This window comes from Sturnira hondurensis, unplaced genomic scaffold, assembly GCF_014824575.4.
Source record: "Sturnira hondurensis isolate 20B ecotype Veracruz unplaced genomic scaffold, ASM1482457v3 Scaffold0007865, whole genome shotgun sequence".
Taxonomy (NCBI): Eukaryota; Metazoa; Chordata; class Mammalia; order Chiroptera; family Phyllostomidae; genus Sturnira; species Sturnira hondurensis.
Genome location: NW_028080496.1, coordinates 582,193 through 599,844, shown reverse-complemented (window position 1 = coordinate 599,844; position 17,652 = coordinate 582,193). Strand labels below are relative to the sequence as shown.

The 17,652-nt window shown below is 46.7% G+C and overlaps 1 protein-coding gene across 2 annotated transcripts in view; it reads right to left on the bottom strand.

The window, feature by feature from the left end:
• The window catches only part of UBE2Q2 (ubiquitin conjugating enzyme E2 Q2), a 35,564-nt gene extending 19,320 nt beyond the window's left edge, over window positions 1–16,244 (bottom strand). The window contains exons 1-3 of one of the 2 annotated variants that reach the window (XM_037053459.1): window positions 15,912–16,244; window positions 8,549–8,650; window positions 4,118–4,222 (exon numbers count right to left, since the gene is read on the bottom strand). In XM_037053459.1, the coding sequence (XP_036909354.1) occupies window positions 4,118–4,222; window positions 8,549–8,650; window positions 15,912–16,082 (378 nt within the window). In that variant the 5' untranslated portion in view covers window positions 16,083–16,244. The remainder of the gene's footprint in view (window positions 1–4,117; window positions 4,223–8,548; window positions 8,651–15,911) is intronic. The other variant, XM_037053458.1, reaches the window with a different exon arrangement.
• Window positions 16,245–17,652: the final 1,408 nt, after the last annotated feature.

The following is a 17,652-nucleotide window of genomic DNA, read 5'->3' as shown; positions in this document are numbered from 1 at the left end:
AACTTCCAGAGAGAGAAAATAAAATGCAGAGGAAGCACAAGAATCTGGCAGGCATGGGATTTTTCATTTCTGACAACAAACACTGGAAGGTAAAAGCGTAAGGCATGCAGGAGGTCCTCCGTCATGAACTCGGACAGAGGCCACATCTGGGTGTGTTCTCACAGGCCCCCAGCCCCGGCAGAGAACTGCACAGAGTTGGACGGGGGTCTGCTGACCGGATGATAAAAACAGACAGTGAGGATTCAAGGCACACTCTCCATCCACAAACCCTTGCACCATGTACATAGTGTGACTTAATGTGAAGCTCAAAGCAGGCAACCCCAAACCACACTGTTCAGGGACGTGTATACAAGCGAAAAAACCCAAGATGGTGTGAGGGGGGGTGGGTAGGGGCCCCCCGCACATGGGAAGGAGCCACACGAGGCTTCTGCTTCTTCTCCTCGATGGTGGCCACAGGTGTTGCAATTTGTTACATCAAACCTATGTTCATGTTTTCAATGCACACGGCTTAAAACGGTTCCCTGGGAAATGTAACCAGTATATAAGCAGAAGATGGAATCAAACTGCTTAGGAAACACCATCTACGTGGACAGTCGGCGCGATGACATGAGGAGCCTGTGCGACGGGTCCCAGCAGCGTGGAGGGGACGGTGTGGAGAGGACGGTGTGCACCCGCATGTCTGCTGCAGGGGCGATGAAAGCAAAGCAGTCTGAGCCGCTGGACAGGGAATCACCAAGCCCGGAGCAAACCGTGAGAAAGACAGACAGCAGATTAGATTTATAAAACAAAAGGGCTGATTCTTTTTTAAAAAAACCAATATAATAAAACAGACAAGCCTCAGCAATCCACATAAGGGAAGCAACTTTAGAAATGAAAAGGGGATTATCACCATTATAACCACAGAGGAAGATGCAGAAAGTGAACACACACCTTTACAACAGCTTCAAAAGTATGGAAGAAATGATCATTTTCTCCAAATCTAAAATCACTAAAACAGACTGAAGAAATGAAAAATTCGAACAGACTCATACACAGAAGAGCAAACCAGATCCAGCTCAGGTGTCTATTTAAACCAGGGTTTCTCAACCTTGGAACTATGTGGGGCCACATAGTCCTTTGCTGCGGGGCTGTCCTGACACTGTAGGATGTTTAATAGCATTCCCTGTGCCCACAAAATGCCAGGAGCACCCCCTCAGCCAACTGTGACAACCACAGATACCTCCAGATACGTCCAAATGTCCCCCGGAGGCGACCTTGCTCCCACAGTTGATTTAAACTCTCCCAGAGCTTAGATACCAACAAAAAGCTTCCTAGGTCATTTTATGGGACTGTATAACCCTGATAGTGAAGTGAAACGAGAGCATAAAAGGAAACGAAAAGACAAAACGGTATTTCAACCTCACTTAAAGTAGAAAATTCCAAAAATAAGATGTATTCACAGTGTGCGCCCCTCTCGCCCACAAACACATAGGTGTGGAGGGTTTATTATGGAATGCAAGGATGGTTCAAAGTCAGGAAACTTCCTCCCGTATGTCACAAGTACTGTTATAGCCCCACGTGGAATTACACGCAGTCACAGAAAACAAGGCAAAGCCACGTGCATTGTGTACACGGTGTGTTATTAAGTGAAAAACCGAAGTTGTAGACATTCCAGAAAAGCAGATTGGAACACCAAATAGACGTTTCTCCCACTGTCTCTCTTTCCTGAGGCTCCACGAGAGTTACCGAGAAGAGTAAGCACGGTGATGAAAAAAGCAAGGGCACTGGAGAGAGCTCCCCAGAGCTATCAGACAACAGTAAAGGGGAGAAGTAGTTAATGGCGCGAACGGGTAGCGCCTCCAGGTTGGGGACGCCGACCACAGGGGGGCGCTCTGCTCCCACGGCAGAGGCTCTACGCCCTGAGAGGCGGGTGCACTGGGCAGCGGGCGTGTGCACAGGGCTGGACACAGAGGTGGACCCAAAGCCCGTACACAGAGCACACTGTCCAGCCCCCAACACACGGCTCTCCCCTCTCCACAAGCTGAACCCAGGCCGACAGGGCTGCAAGTCTGGGGAAACTCGACTGGTTTCTGCCACCAAGTGTCACCGAACCAGGAAACAGGGAGGAGGCAGTTGAGGCTCCGCCCACAGGCTCTCAGTGGGCAAGTCCTGGCCACAGAGAACTCCCAGTCAAACCCTCAGCCCTTCTTTCAAACATGAATGAAAAAATGAGCAAGGACAAAAAGAAAAAAATATATGACTGAGCCTCAGAGACTACACAGATATTTGAGAAAAGTCTTCAAAAAGAACAAGACCAAAATAAGCTAATATTAAAAATTAAAGCATCACAGAGAAAACTGAGACGCTGAAGAAGGGAGCCACCGGAGTGCCGTGGCTCCTTGAAGACCCTTACAGACGGACCGCACCTACAACACAAGCACAGAACGGACGCTGCAGGTGATGAGTAACCAGACAAGAAAAGCTCTCGGAAGGTACGGGTCAGCTTGGGAGGGGACGCCCAGCGGGGCACATGTCCCAGCGTGCGCCCCCGCATGCTCCCCTCCCAGTCACCTGGCCTGGCCCTGGGCTGACTGTAACTGCTACCTGGGGTGAAAATGACGCTGGGCCAGGTTCCAATCGCAGCCTTAAGATGGCTTGGCAGCTTCCACTTTTGTGCTCTTGGAAGCCAAAAATAACAATTCTGATTACCGTCCTGAAGAAAGAGAAGCCACAGGAAGAGGTCCTGGAGGCCATGCGGAGAGAGGGGCCGTGTGGAGAGAGTGAGGCAGCGGACGTGGGCGAAGCGGCCGCGTCGGACATCCCGAAGCAGCCTCGGGCCCCAACGCCCGCAGTCCCGCCACGGCTGACCGCCCTGTGAGGCCGGCGGAAACACTGTCCAGCTCACACAACCAGGAGACACAGAATGTAGTGTTGTTTTAAGCCATTAAGTCCTGGGGTACCTGGTTAACCAGCAATAAATAACCAAAACTGAAAGTTATGGCTGTCCTAATAAAATTTCCAAAGGTTGAAAGATAAGAAAATCTTCCAGAATTTGAAATAAGAAGACAAAAAGAAAGAATATAAAAATAGTATCAGAGGTAGAAAGACTCAAGCGAAAAGGTCTAAAATCCCTCAAGTATGCATTCCCAAATGAACAGAGAAAGAAAACAGAAATGAAAAAGTTACCCCAGAAAAAAATATAAGAACATTTACCCAAGGAAAATCATTTCCAAAGTAGAACTGTATCTTCAGCCCAACTCTCAGGCGTCGGGACAGCGACAGCGGTCACCCTTTGCTGGGCACTTTCTGAGCAGCACACACAGCTCTAAGGGACTTCCACACTCTAACTCACTCTTCAGAGCTACCCCCCCCTCCCCCCGCTCATTTTGCAAATGGGAAACTGACACACAGTGACTAGGCAAGTAGCCTGAGCGAATTAGGTCACGCAGCTAACAAGCAGCAGAACCAAAAGTCACACTGATGGTGGTTTGGCCACAGCTTTTTAGAAGCTCCAACTCAGAAAACACATTACCCCGTCGTGCTTGCTCTGGCTTTTACTTGCAGATGTACTCAGGCGAAACATGACAGGTGAGCCAAGAAAGATGGCGTAAGGTCAGAAAACAGCAGATCAGAGGGGACAAGAAAAGTTTCAAGATGACAGCTGTGCAGCGAGCTCGGGGAACAATGGCCCGGGACCGGTGCGGCAGAACCCAACGCCCCAAAAGAGAGAGCGAGCACACAGAAGTGGGAGAGAATGTACAGGACTATCGTAAGGAAGGCATTCTTACAATCCCGATAACTGCTTACAGCATCTCCCGCTTGGAGGAGGTAACGTTCGGGTGAAGCTGCCTTACAGACGGGCGTAAGGTGCTGGGGAGAGAGCACGGGTATGGAGACCAGGAGCATTAGCAACAGAAGGGGGGGGGGGCAATTTTGTCTCTGTCATAGTAAATACCAGCAGCTGCAAGAAATGAAAAGGTTATTTTTAGTGCCTACAACAAAACCAAAAGAATTCAACAGCAAAAACTAACTTCTAAATAAGTCATATAATAAACAAAGAAAACGCGTCCTAGTATTACTTTTGCTTGAGACAATTCATTTTAGCTCTTGATCATCAGAGGAAGATGCTTTACTTTACCTGACCCGTGGGTAGGGGTTGATCTAGCATCTCAACATCCAGGTGCTTAGGAAGGTTATATAATCTGCAGAGTTCACATATCAACCACTTCAACTGCTGACGAAGCTACAAAACACATTTCGGTAAATAAGCATTATGTCAAAGAGCCCTTAGCAAACAACAGTAATGCTACAACTACTGTAACCAACCCAGTAGGAAATGGGAAAAGTTGGTTACTGCTCAGTTACACTCTACAGACAAAATAGCAGTGTTTAAAGAGGCGTCGTTAGGAGCTGCAGGTACAGGAAGGTCACTGCGGCTTCAAAGCAGCCCTACAGCTGACTCCCAGCAAAACGACACCAGCAAAAAGGCCGGAGAAGGGGAGCTCCAGACACTGTCCAGTTTTCCGGTGCTAACTTTGTGTCGTGTTAACTTGTCTCTTCAAGACGAGTACATTAATATGTTACTGAGGCTACAAAACACAGAGGCAGTCTGGTTGCCCATGGGTCATACCATTATATATCCCACAGTCAAGGTCATGTCAGGGCACAGCGGCATGTGCAGCCGGCAGACAGAGCCGTGCAGTCTAGGTGGCCTGGGGCACAGAACCTGACTGCCTCGGTCTGAGCCCCCCATTTGTAAAATTAGAAAATCAAACCTACTCATCACGGTAAAGATTAAGTGAAGTCTGTGAAAATGCTCGGAACTTAGTAGCCTCTTAAGTGTCCACCTAAAACTGCAGAAAATCACTCAAGTGTCCATTTTTACACCCATAGTATTTCGTGAGCATATTTACTTTAAGCAAGGTAACTTACGTGCACACGTGTCTTTCATTGTTTAAAAAAACATTTTCAGTGTTTAAGTTTAGCAACTGCGGGTTAAGGAGAGTGGTCCGCACTCAGCAGATCTGACCGGGAGCCAGTCAGGCACAACTTACTCCCCTTGATCAGGAACACTTTCCTGGACGTGTCTGACCAAGAAAAGAGATGAGGAGAAAGAAGCAGGTTTATGAAGGACTAAGAAAACAGACAGAAGAATAGAAAGGGTTAAACAAAGCAAAGAACAGGTCTTTCCGAAGAGGACAATGGAGCAAGCGGGAGTGAGAAAAGCTGAGCTAAAAATGAAGATGAAAAAGAATCCCCAAGCTTGAAAGACGACAAAGCCCCACAGCGGATCTGTCACCCACCCCGTGCGCTCCGGTTTGTGCTGAGTGCACAGTATGGATGCAGCCTGGACACCGACCCAGGCAGGCCAGGCCCTGGTGCAGGAAGAGCTACGGGAGTACCCTGGGGCAGGCTGCGTGGAGTACAGACACACCCAACAGGAAAAATAGGGGCACATCTTCCAGGAATTTGCGCTTTACGCTCCCCCCAAAATACCTGAGGGATGAGTCAGAAACTAAGATCATGAGGAAAAACTGAAGAAACAATCAGAAGGTAGACGGGCAGGTCTCAGAAACTTCCTAGTTAGCTGGGTTTGGGGCAGGGGCGGGGTGGGGTCAGGAAACACTGGGATAGAAAGGACTCTCAGCTCCTTCCAAGGCCCCATGTTCGGCAGGAGAGATGATGTCCTTATCTCCTTTTGTCCCACTCACAACCCAAAGAGGGTATTAAGGGAAGTGTGACAGGGTGGTGGCCTGTGGGGACGGGCGAGGTTACAGGTAGCTGTGATCACACTGAGCAGCAGCCATGGCACAGCCCAGAGAGAGTCACTGGGTCTCTGTGATCCCCAGACACAGAAGGGTTGGACACTCAGGAGAAAGACTTTAGCTAGAGGCCTAGAGTTAGGAATTCCAGGAACGCAGGCCATGGTTTCAGTGCCAGGAGTATGAGAGATTGTGCAGAGAAAGCACAGAGTGAGAGAAAGGGACAGACCAAGGCAGGTAGAAGGAGATACAACAGGACACCTGACCCTTCGGTTACCAGGTCCCAGAGGACAGAATGTGACTTGAATTTTCTACCCACACTTATCATAGAGCCTGGCACAGAAATTGGTTGATTAAAAAAAACTCCTGTGTTCTAGTGCTAGCACTGACTTCCCGTACCCACCCGGGAGAAAACGTGCATCTAAACCAGCACAGACACAGGTTTTCCTCAATATTGAATACGAAAGCAGCCAGATTATAGGCACTCTCCTATGCCTCACTTTCCAACTTAGAGTATCTTGGAAGGTTGTATGTGCTCGTGTGAAAAGGACGGCTGTGTTATTTTTTAAACTACAACATAATATTCTGCTGTAAAACTACACGGGATAACTTTTATTTAACCAGCTTCATCGGTGGGCATCAAGTCAGACATGTTGGATGCAGGAATGTTTCAACAAGTGAACGAGCACCAGTACCAGCCACTGCAGACAGGCCGGTATTAGGACTGCAGACAGAGCCTGGATTTTAACAGCTACAGATAAACACTTTTTTTCCAAAGATTTTATTATTTATCTTTAGAGGGGAAGGGAAGGAGAGAGGGAGAGAAACATCAATGTATGGTTGCCTCTCGTGAGTCCCCTGCTGGGAACTGGGCTGCAACCCAGGCATGTGCCCTGACTGGGAATCAAACCGCGATTGTGTGGTTCGCAGGCCCGCGCTCAATCCACTGAGCTATGCCAGCCAGGGCTCAATAAATAAAATCTTTTTTTAAAAGATTTAAATTTTTTCCTCTAACCTTCATCACTCTCAGACTAGCCTTTACTCTGAAAATACTCTTTAAACTGGTGTTCTTCTGTCCTCAATTTTAAGAACAAATTTGTTTAAACCACTTATAATTTATTTTGAGAAAAATCTGAGGTAAGACTCTGACTTCCTCAAATTGTCAATTCTCCCAAAATTATTAACAGAGTAATCCATCCTCTCCTTCTTTAGCACTTTACCCCCACTGAACTTACGCTAAGTTCTCACTGGCACAGCTCTTTCTAAACGCCCACCTCCTCTGCCCACGCCTTCCAGCGCCAGCGCTCCGTCTTGCATCTCATATCTAGTTGAACAAGTCTTCCTCTATTGCTTTTTTCCAACTTCATTATTATTTTTTTTATTATTTACTCTTTAAAACAGATGTTAGATTCATTTTCTCAAGTTTCAAAATTAAGTCTGTTTGATTCTTCTACTGGAATTGCATTCAATTTGTAAATTAACATGAAGCTCTGGAGAGAATTAACAAATTTATAATATGAAGTCTGCCCACCTAGGACTACACTGAGTCATTCCACTCAACACATCTCTGTAATTTTCTTGATACACCTAAGATTATTCCTAGTATTTTGTTTTTTAAATTTTTTAAAAAGATTTTTATTTATTCATTTATCTTTAGAGGGGAAGGGAAGGAGAGAGAGAGAGAGAGAAATATCAATGTATGGTTGCCTTTCATGCGTCCCCCACTGAGAACTGGCCTGCAACCCAGGCATGTGCCCTGACTGGGAATCGAACCGTGATTGTCTGGTTTGCAGGCCCGCGCTCAATCCACTGAGCTACACCAGCCAGGGCTTGTTTTTTAAATTTAATTGTAATGGTCAACCAAGTACTTTTCTACTATATTTTCTGGTTGAGTATAGCTGATTTGGGGGGAAACATTGATTTTTATATAATAGCACTTTTAACCAGTCATCTTAAAAATTGTTTTTCAGTTGATTCCTTTGAATTTTTGTAGGTAAATAATCACATCACCTACAACTAATGACTAATATTTTTCTATAAGAACTTTATGACATCATGGAAAATACAATGATAATGTTAACTTTAAAAAATAATATAAAAGTATGTAAAATATGATCTCTATTCTTTAAACACACATATAAAATTATGTGTATTTTACCAGCAAAGAAAAAAATACTGAAAGAAAAAGTACATCATGTCACAATAGTTACAGAAGGTTGACATATTATGGAAGATTGTTCTTTTCTCATTTTTAAAATATTACCAGTTCTCTCACAAAGGTTACTTTTTAAATGGCAAGTTACATTGCCTTTATACATGTGTATGGATGTTACATAATTTATATGTGTAAAAACTTTGTGTGCGTACCTTTGGCTCTCTCTGCAGTGTAGAGACAAACAGCGATTCCCTAATGGAAGCGTGGACGTCAAGCCGCCATTACTGCCCCTCACATCTACCATCTACCTTGTGGCCCTTTTCCCTTTTTCCACTTCCCTCCCTGGCTAGCGGTCCCTACCGAAACTGCTTGCTTGGTTAATGGCTAGAATTCATGGAGAAAAAGAACATCTAATTCCTGATCCAAATTAAGACTATTCCTTATGGGGAATAAAAAAGAGAAACCAGGAAGTAAGCAGTAGATTTGGAAGTACTAAAACAAAAACAAATAAAAAAACCTGGTCTCTAACTGCTCTAAGATATTCAAATAATCATTAATCAGGCTTTTTACATCATATTACCTCTTAACATTTAAGTTCTATCATGCAACGTTCATGCAGAAAAATAGAAAGGAACATGGCTTATTTTCTCACCGAACTGTTGTTCTTAGTATCTTCTAGACGTTCCAGAACTGAGGTCAGATTTGGGTCATCAGAGTCCACAAACCATATTGGTGAAGATGATGGGTAAGATTCCTGTTACAGAGACACCTAGTTAAACCCCCTTGAAACAGATGAACCTGCTGTGCAATTAAACCACACCACCCAACAGTTAGACAACCACGGATTCAAGTACAATATACCAGGGGGAGGAAGGGCAACATATTAAAATCCACGTATGAAAAAACAAATTTCCTTTTCTGTATTTTTTTAAAGACTTTATTTTTAGAGAAGGGAAGGGAGAGAGAAAGAGAGGGAGAGAAATATCAATGTGTGGTTGCCTCTTGAGCGTGCCCATGACTGGGACACGCCTGCAACCCAGGCATGTGCCCTGACTGGGAATTGTCACTGGGAACTGATCTGGTGACACTTTGGTTTGCAGTCTGGTACTCAATCCACTGAGCCACACCAGCCAGGGCTGGATTTTTTTTAAAAAACACAGTTCAATGGTTGAATCTTGCCTGCTCCATGTTACAAAACATATAAGTCTAAAAACAAACAAAAAATTATTTTACCTGGTAAACAGTATGATTTAAAACAAACAGAAGACAATACACTGCAAAACTTATGTTTTACCAAAAGCAGAATAAAATGGAATTTGAATACCAAGAAAGATGGACTGCCTTCTATCACAGCCTGGATTCTCAGCTGTAACGTTTTTTAAAGGATTTAAAATCTGGAATCATAATAAATCTTTTAAAAACCAAAAACAAATTTTAAAAAACCTTGAAATACAATCTATAGATTTAAACTTTACTACATTTGCCTTTTTAATATAAAAAGCTACATTTCTAAACTGTCTAGATGACATTTGTGATTTTTTAAAAAAAAATAAAGCAAAGGACCACATGTCTAAGCACGTGAATTCAAATTCTTACAAATGCTAACATGACGTTAAAAAATCTATTCGACATCCTCATTGCTTTCTGAGTAGTGTAAGTACAGAAGTTATTTAAGATTTACTTGAGATTTTTCTCCATTACAGAATTGGTCCTAAAATCAATCCTTTAAATTATTATTTTTCCTAATAATTTTCCATCCCTTTTTAGATTCTAGGGAGGAATGTAGTTTCTAAAGGAACAGTCTTCTTAAGTGAGGTTAAGATTACTTCTTTTTTTATTTTTTTAAAAAGATTTTATTTGTTTATTTTTAGACAGAGTGGGAGGGAGGGAGAAAGAGAGGGAGAGAAACATCAATGTGTGGTTGCCTCTCACTCGCCTCATTCTGGGGACCTGGCCTGTAACCCAGGCATGTGCCCTGACTAGGAATCCAACTAGTGACCCTTTGTTTTGTAGGTGGGACTCAATTCACTGAGCCACAGCATCCAGGGCAGATTACTCTTTTTTTAATTGTATTTATTTTTTTTAAAGAGAGGGGGAAGGTGGGAGAAAGGGAGAGAAACATCGCTATCACATTGCTCAGTTGCATAGCCCCCAACTAGGGGCCTCGGTTCACAACCCAGGCATGTGCCTTGATGGGCATCAAACCAGTGACCTTTGGGTTTGCAAGACAATGCCCAACCCACCGAGCTATACCAGTCTGGGCAAGATTACTTCTTAAATATATCTGGTGTTAGAAGGCAGAAGGAACAGTGACATAGCTAACCATGTGGCTCCATTCAGCTTTCACTTGTCGTAGCCAGGGAGTTTGAGCCAGGCAGTCTCCTTAAACAGCCACTGCCCATGTGCCACAGCGCAGAGGCCAGGTGGTGTACCCGAACACCGTGTGGACTGCCTCCAAAATGCTCCCAATGGCCTTGCCTGGGTAGGTCAGCTGGTCAGAGCAAATTCCAGATTTCCCAAGGCTGCAAGCTTCATCCCCATCAGGGCACATACAAGAATCAACCAATGAGTGCATATAAGTAGACTAAGTGAACTCAATGAATGCAATGAATTCAATAAGTAGAACAACAAATGTGTCTGTCTCTTCCCCCCCTTCCTCTCTCTCTAAAATCACTACAATAGAAAATTAAAATACAAAATAAAAGCTTGAAGGGTGAGTTCTCTGTGACCACCACGAGAAAAGCTACCATAAGTGGGCAAATTGCAACAAGTTCACCACCACTACCATTTGGCACCATAGAATGTTGTGTTGCCCTAATGCGAGGCATCGCAACTCAAGGCCAGTCAAACCAACCTCTTTGCCTGTCGGCGTTTAGGAAAAGGAGTTTCTGTCTCGTTCAGAAATCCACCAAGCGACCAGTGTGTGGCTCTACACTCTGCCAGGCAGCCGCCAGCCAACTGCCCATCAGAATGCCCAGTTTTTGGTACCTTCCCAAATGACTGGACACGGCCATCTCCAAGAATTCCATCACTTTTTGAAAATTTATGTACATGCTTCTTCTTATAATGAGAAGAATTACAACAGTTATAATTTCTTCTGGAAACCAGTTAAGGGACGCATTCCTCTCACAATTTGCTGTTCAATAAATGTGGAGTGGAAAATGAAATAAATGCATGGAATTGCTATCCAGTACCTTAATAAAATTCTAACCTTCTGACCACATTAAAAGAAAGTTACAAAAAGTCAGATAAAAAGAAATTGCTCCCTGATAATTAACCACTTTATAAGTAAACAACTAAATATCTAACATGACCAGAGCCCACAGAAGCAGAATGGGAACCCTAACATGAGGTAATAAATAAATAAATAAATAAATAAAATGCATATCCCTGAGATCAGAAAAATGCTTACGTGTTCTGAGCAGCAAATTACAGCTAATCAAAACATTCCACACACCCTGACCGGTGTGGCTCAGTGGGCTGGGTGTTGTCCTGCAAAGTGAGATGTCACCAGTTCCATTCCTGGTCAGGGCACACGCCTGGTTGTGGCCAGGCCTTGGCTTGGGGGCATGTGAGAGGCAACCAACTGATGTTTCTCTTGCACATGGACATTTCTCTCCCTTTCCTTCTCTCTCGCTTACCCTCTCTCTAACAATAAATAAAATCTTAAAAAAAAAACAAAAACAAAAAACCTTGTATGTGAACTGAGGCAAAAGACAATGGCTAAAGAGGATCCCAACCACCTAATGTTCAGGGACCAGTGGGAGATTTCCTTGGTTCTGAGGCTACTATCTTCCGGAATGATCTTTCAGAAGGCAGCAGAAAACACAGTCTACGATGGCCTTGACAAAAGGGGCCCCTGCTTCACCACCCTGGCTCTCAACTAATGCTTTACATTCAGCAGTGACTGTCTCAATTCAACTCCCCACCTCTCAGCCAGCTGACATTTATCTAACACTATCCTTTTCCAGGTCTAAGGAAGTTTAACCAAAAAAAAAAAAAAATCAAGTTACTAAGGGACACACCATTCATAACCTGGAAACCTAAGTCTCCTCTTCATATGTCTGTTCCTTTCAAGGAAGGGCATAGAGAGGGGGCATGAGGGAGGACAGACAACAACTTGGAATTTGACTCTATATTATGAACTGGTCAGATGAATGAAAACAATGACTCCTCTGGCTCGAAAGTACCACTTAGGTGCTTACTGTGACAGTTCTGGTATTTCCAAGCAATTGTCTCAGAGTTTAATTTGGAAAGGTAATCTGTCCCAGGAGGACAGACCAAAGAAAAGGTCTTGGGCTCTTTAGTCAAGTTTCGTTCATTATTTCCTTTGCATAACCTCAGCTAGGCACCTTTTCATCAGTGTCAAGACCAGAAACACAGAAAATTAAGAAACCGACAGCAGAGGCCCTGGCTGGTGTAGCTCAGTGGATTGAGCGCTGGCCTGCGAACCACACGATCACGGTTTGATTCCCAGTCAGGGCACATGCCTGGGTTGCAGGCCAGTCCCCAGCAGGGGACTCACGAGAGGCAACCGTACATTGATCTTTCTCTCCTCCCTTCCCCTCTAAAGATAAATAAATAAAATATTTAAAAAAAAGGAAACCGACAGCACTGATTTATTTCCCACGAAAAGCCACCTGTGTCTTGACCAAGAATCAAATCAGCACTCACCACTTTTACATTTACAGAGAACACTGCCGTTGGTACAGAGCTTTCTTTTTTTTTAAAGAATTTTTAAAATTTATTTATCTTTAGAAGGGAAGGAGAGAGAGAGAAAGAAATATCAATGTACGGTTGCCTCTTGTGGGTCCCCTGCTGGAAACTGGCCTGCAACCCAGGCATATGCCCTGACTGAGAATCGAACCGCGATCCTTTGGTTCGCAGGCCCATGCTCAATCCACTGAGCTACACTAGCCAGGCGGTACAGAGCTTTCTTATATATGCTTTCACACAAGGCAAAACAGATTATCTATTTCACAGAAAAACACAGAATTGATTTGCTTAAAGTCCCAACTACTTTGGTTAAGGTCCCAGCTACTAAGGAAAGAACAAATATTTTTCTCTCCCCTAAGTAAACTCAGCTCTAACATTTTTTAATTTAGTATCTTCCTGCTGGGAGGGAGGGGGGCTTTTTGGCAATGATGAATAGAAACTTAATTAAACAAAAAAGTTCCACCACAAGTAGCCTGGCAAATAGCCACATATGCAGAAAGAGTAAGGATTTATGATACACAAATAATAAAGTATGAGGGTTTATTAGTTTACTAGCTAATTTACTTCCTGGCGGGAGTAGGAGGGGACTTCACTGTAAAACAGCAATTTCCTACCAAAAAGACCATAAAAGGAGTAATGAAGTTGCCAAGTTATGTTAAATGTTTCAAAAGGACTAAAAGAAAAACATACCTGAGCTCCCAATAAGGCTGCACAGGTTATTAAAACAAGCTGTTTTGCCTGTAGGTGCGGTCACAACAACAAGATGCTCGCACTGACTGGAACCAGGGCTCTTTGCTGAACTTCCATGTACCTAGGTACCTAGGTTTTCATGGCAATCTTTCTATCACGAGTTCATTTTTTCATTACTAAAAAGACTCCTCGAAGCTGAAAATAGCACTCTTTGCCCTTCGTATTTAAGACAAGGACAAATGTATAAAACAGGAAAAAATGTACCTCAACTCCCTTAGCCTAGAGCGCGAAACATCAATGTTTTATTTTTCACTTCTTAAAACTGTCTTTCATATGAACATGAAGTCAAATTACAGGTTTCCTATCAAGCCCTCAGTGACCCCTTAAATACTTCTGCACTGTCCACAACACTATCTTCTTGTTGTCTGTAAACTTTTGGACAGATAACTTACACGATAGTTATGACTTTTGTTCAATAGAATATAGCTAGAACAGTGACCATACAACTCAGTAGAACAATTATTTACTGAGCATTTACTGAGTGAAAGATGAAATGCATAATTATCGGATATTCTCTCTTGCCATCATAAAAAAAAAGACTACAAAAGACAAACATCCCAAACCATAACAATAGAACATAAGAAAACATAAGCAAAGCAGTAAATAGTAAGGACTATAAAAGGGAGGAAGGGGAGACAAACATCAGCATGAACTGAATATAACTAGAGACCCTCGAGGGATGGGCAGACGTGAGGAGTCGAATTGGGGTGGAGTGAAGGGGCACATTCTTCACAGCACAAACTGCTGATGCAGAAGCCTGAAAGAAGAAGGGGCACAGCATCTTTAGATGATTATCTGGAAATTACAGCATGCGGATGCGTAAGGAACAGCCAGTTCGGTACCATTAGCTCCTACATTACAGAAACTGCAAAAGGATGCTCCTTGTAAATATGACAGAGCCTAGCATCTCAATCTGAACAGTGTCTACTAGTGGTACCGTTATGCTAGTGCCCGCCAAATCCTCTTCTCACTGGGTGTCTAACTCACTTCCTGCTCTGCTTCCTAATCCAGGTCATCGCTCAGTATCTTTGTGCGAGGCAGCCTCCTAGCAGCCTCCTAGCAGCCTCCAGTATGGTTGTCAATGGGGCCTGCGGGCACTAGAGATGGGATGAGTCTTTGTCCTGGCAGACTGCCTGAAAATTACAAGTCATTGGGAATCCCTGACTGCCAGCCCGGCAGCACCGCCACCGGGATGACCAAACCACACACACCTTCCCTAAAGCACCCAGTGCGGAGCCCCACTCCTGGTCCTGGATGGCAGGCACATTCCCCTGAGTCGTGGACGTGACGAGTGGCTCCCCACAGCCGGCGACTCCACTCTCCCACCATTTGCACCAGCCCCACCGTTTCCTGGCTGTGCCCCAGATTCCACTGGACCAGAATAATCACCGCTGAGGTCAGGCTCCTGGTTATCACACACTGCCCGCTCGCTACTGCTTCCTGCTTCCTATTGTTGGAAAATTTCCCCCTTCACCCTGGGCTTCTCGCGTCTTCATCCTAACATCTCTCTACTCCTAAGCAACCCACCCTTTCTCGAGCGTTGGTGTCTTCCTGGGCAGAGTTTTCTCCCCGTGAAATGCTCTCTGGCTCCCTCCAAAATTCTACTGCACTCACCTGTGACAGCCCCACAGCCCGGCTCTCCGCCGCCGCCGCCTCTGCAGCGCCCCCAGCCCGCCGCAGCCAACAGTGAGCGCTGCCTCGGGCTTTCCCAACACCGCAGAACAGGGTCACACCGCGTCGCAGAAACCGGTGCCCCGAGAAGACGGAGCTCTGAGAGAGCAGGGACTGCTGGGCCCCAACCTGCACGGCCAGTGCCCGCAGCACTTAGATGCTCAATAAACCACCCGGTCCTCTGCCAGCGCGGCGCTCGCCTGAACTGGTTTTTCCGGAAATGCACAGCTGCTCCTCCAGAGAACACTCGGAAACCCATTTTAATGTCAATCGTGGCCACTTCCAGGCCTCGGCCAACTCCCGAGCGGCCGCGGACTTCCTCACGGAGGAACGCGGAGCGGCCGCGGTCCGAGGGGCACGTCCGCCCCTCGGGTCATCCCCCCGGCCCGGGGCTCCGAGGAGCCTCCCGCGTCCCCTGAGAGGCAGCGGGAGGGTCCCTGAGGCCCCGTGACAGGAAGTGGACCGTCCCCACTCAGGGCACCTGCGTGGCTGCACGGCGCCCGCATCTCCCTCAGACGCCCCGGGTTCGGGTCAGCTCCTCCCGACATGCGGACGTGAAGAGGCGCCGGTGGGTGCGCGGCCTGACGCCCTGAGGCGGACAACTCCGGGGCCTCTCCCGTCCCTGCCGCCCGCACAGCCGAGCGAGGCCCTGGCGACCCCGGCGCGCCGCCGCCGTCCCCTCAACGCCCCGCACCCCCCTCACCCCGCGGCGACCCGGCTGCGAAGGAGCAGCGGCCCAGCTCCGGGGCGCCGAGACCGCGCCGCCTCCCACGCAGAGCCTGGCGCGGCGGTGGCCGGCCCTCGGCAGGGCGTCTTTGTCCGGGCCGCCCCCGTCCCACGTCCCCCCGGCCCGGCCCGGCCCGGCCCGGCCGCCGCACCGTGATGTTGCAGTGCAGCGTGAGCGCCGAGGCCGCGCTGCTCGGGGGCCGCACCAGGAACTGGCAGTGCAGCTCGTCCAGCTTCCAGCTGACGATGCGGAACCGCTCGTGGTTCTTGTCGAAGATGGACGCCAGGAACTTCAGCTCAGCCTTGAGTCCCGAAACCGACATCCTCCCCTCATCTCCGGCCGGGAGCCAGGCCCGCGCCGCCGTCACGGCCGGAAGAGGCTGAGGGCGGCCGGCCGGGCAGCGGCCCTTTGTAACCGACGCGGCCGGCAGGAGGCGGCAGCCCGAGGCCGAAGAGGGCTACACGACACCGCCCCGCCACCGGCAGAGGCCGCCCGCCCCGCCCTCGCCCCGCCCCCAGCCCCGCCCTTCCTCAAAGCCTCGCCCCACAGGGCCCCCCCTGCCTCAAGCCACGCCCCCGCTGCCCGCGCACCCCCTGGAGCTCTGCTGTTCTGCCGCGCGCTCTACCCACAGCGACAGCGGGTTCGCGTCGGGTCGCGCTCCCCTCATCCCCGCTTGCTCCGCATTCATTCTCTTCAAACTATGGAGCCTTTGCCCTGGATCCCATACTGGCCATAGCGATCTCACCTCCGTGGGGCGGCCTCGCTGACCATTCCTTTTAAAGCACCAGGCTGTCACCCTGAACCACATCGGCACCTATCACTGTCTGACCTTTTTTCCTGCTCATTTGTTCATTGTCTGCCCAACACCAAGGTCTTATTCAGAGCCGCAACCCCAGGACCTAGAACAAGGCCTTTACTATGTTGACACCCAACGTGACTGAATGGACGCTCCTGTCTGGAATCCCAGCACTGACACCGCCCCTGGCGCATCCTAGGGCCTCCACAAATGGATTGGTGCAAGGGAAGGGCCTTTTGCTGAGTGTAATGTTCTGCAGTAGCATTTCGAAATCCTCAGTGATTTTTCAACAGGGGACCCTGCGCTTTCCCTTCACACTGGTCCTGACTAGAGTTACCTAGCCATCCCTAGCTCCTAAACATCTCTGGTTTCAGGATTTCCCAGCAGTCTCTAGTCTACTGTCCCTTAGCTGACAAGATACAGAACACAGGAGATACGAAGTCCACTGAGTGAGGAACGTTTTAAGTGCTTCTGTTGGTATTTACTTCTGAGATATCCCCTTCTAGTGCTTCTTAGCCTTTCAGGGGGTCACAGATCCCTTTGAGAATCTAATAAAAACTATGATCTGTCTTCCCCCAGAAAAACTTCCACATGCAAAGTGTATGTATGGGGGTTCATGGGACTGGCACTAGAGATACCACCACGAACTGGGACTGAGAGGAGAAGGGGTTCCAGCCCCAAGCTCTCAGACGAAAATACCTGAGATACTGTATTGGCATTACGGCGGAGGTAGGCACAGGAGCGGCTGGCTGCTTTCTTTGGTCTTCACTCCCACTTTGGGACCCTAAGAGGCATGAAAGTCACAGACAAGGATTTGAAACGCAGGGAAACAACCTGTTCAAAATTGGTGTGATTGACAAATAAAATGCCTTGAACCAGTTATTTGAGCTAAGCTTTCTTTTATCTCTAAATTACTAGGAGAAACTCAAGAGCTTTATAAATTGCAAATGCTTTTACTAGTTATATCTCAGAAATGAATAAATAAATAAATAAATAAATATCTCACAATCATTTTTTAGTATCTGCTGTGAGCCAAGCCCTAAGACGGCCAGAAAGATAAATAGATAGAGTCCTTTGAATTGAAGAAGCTTAAAGT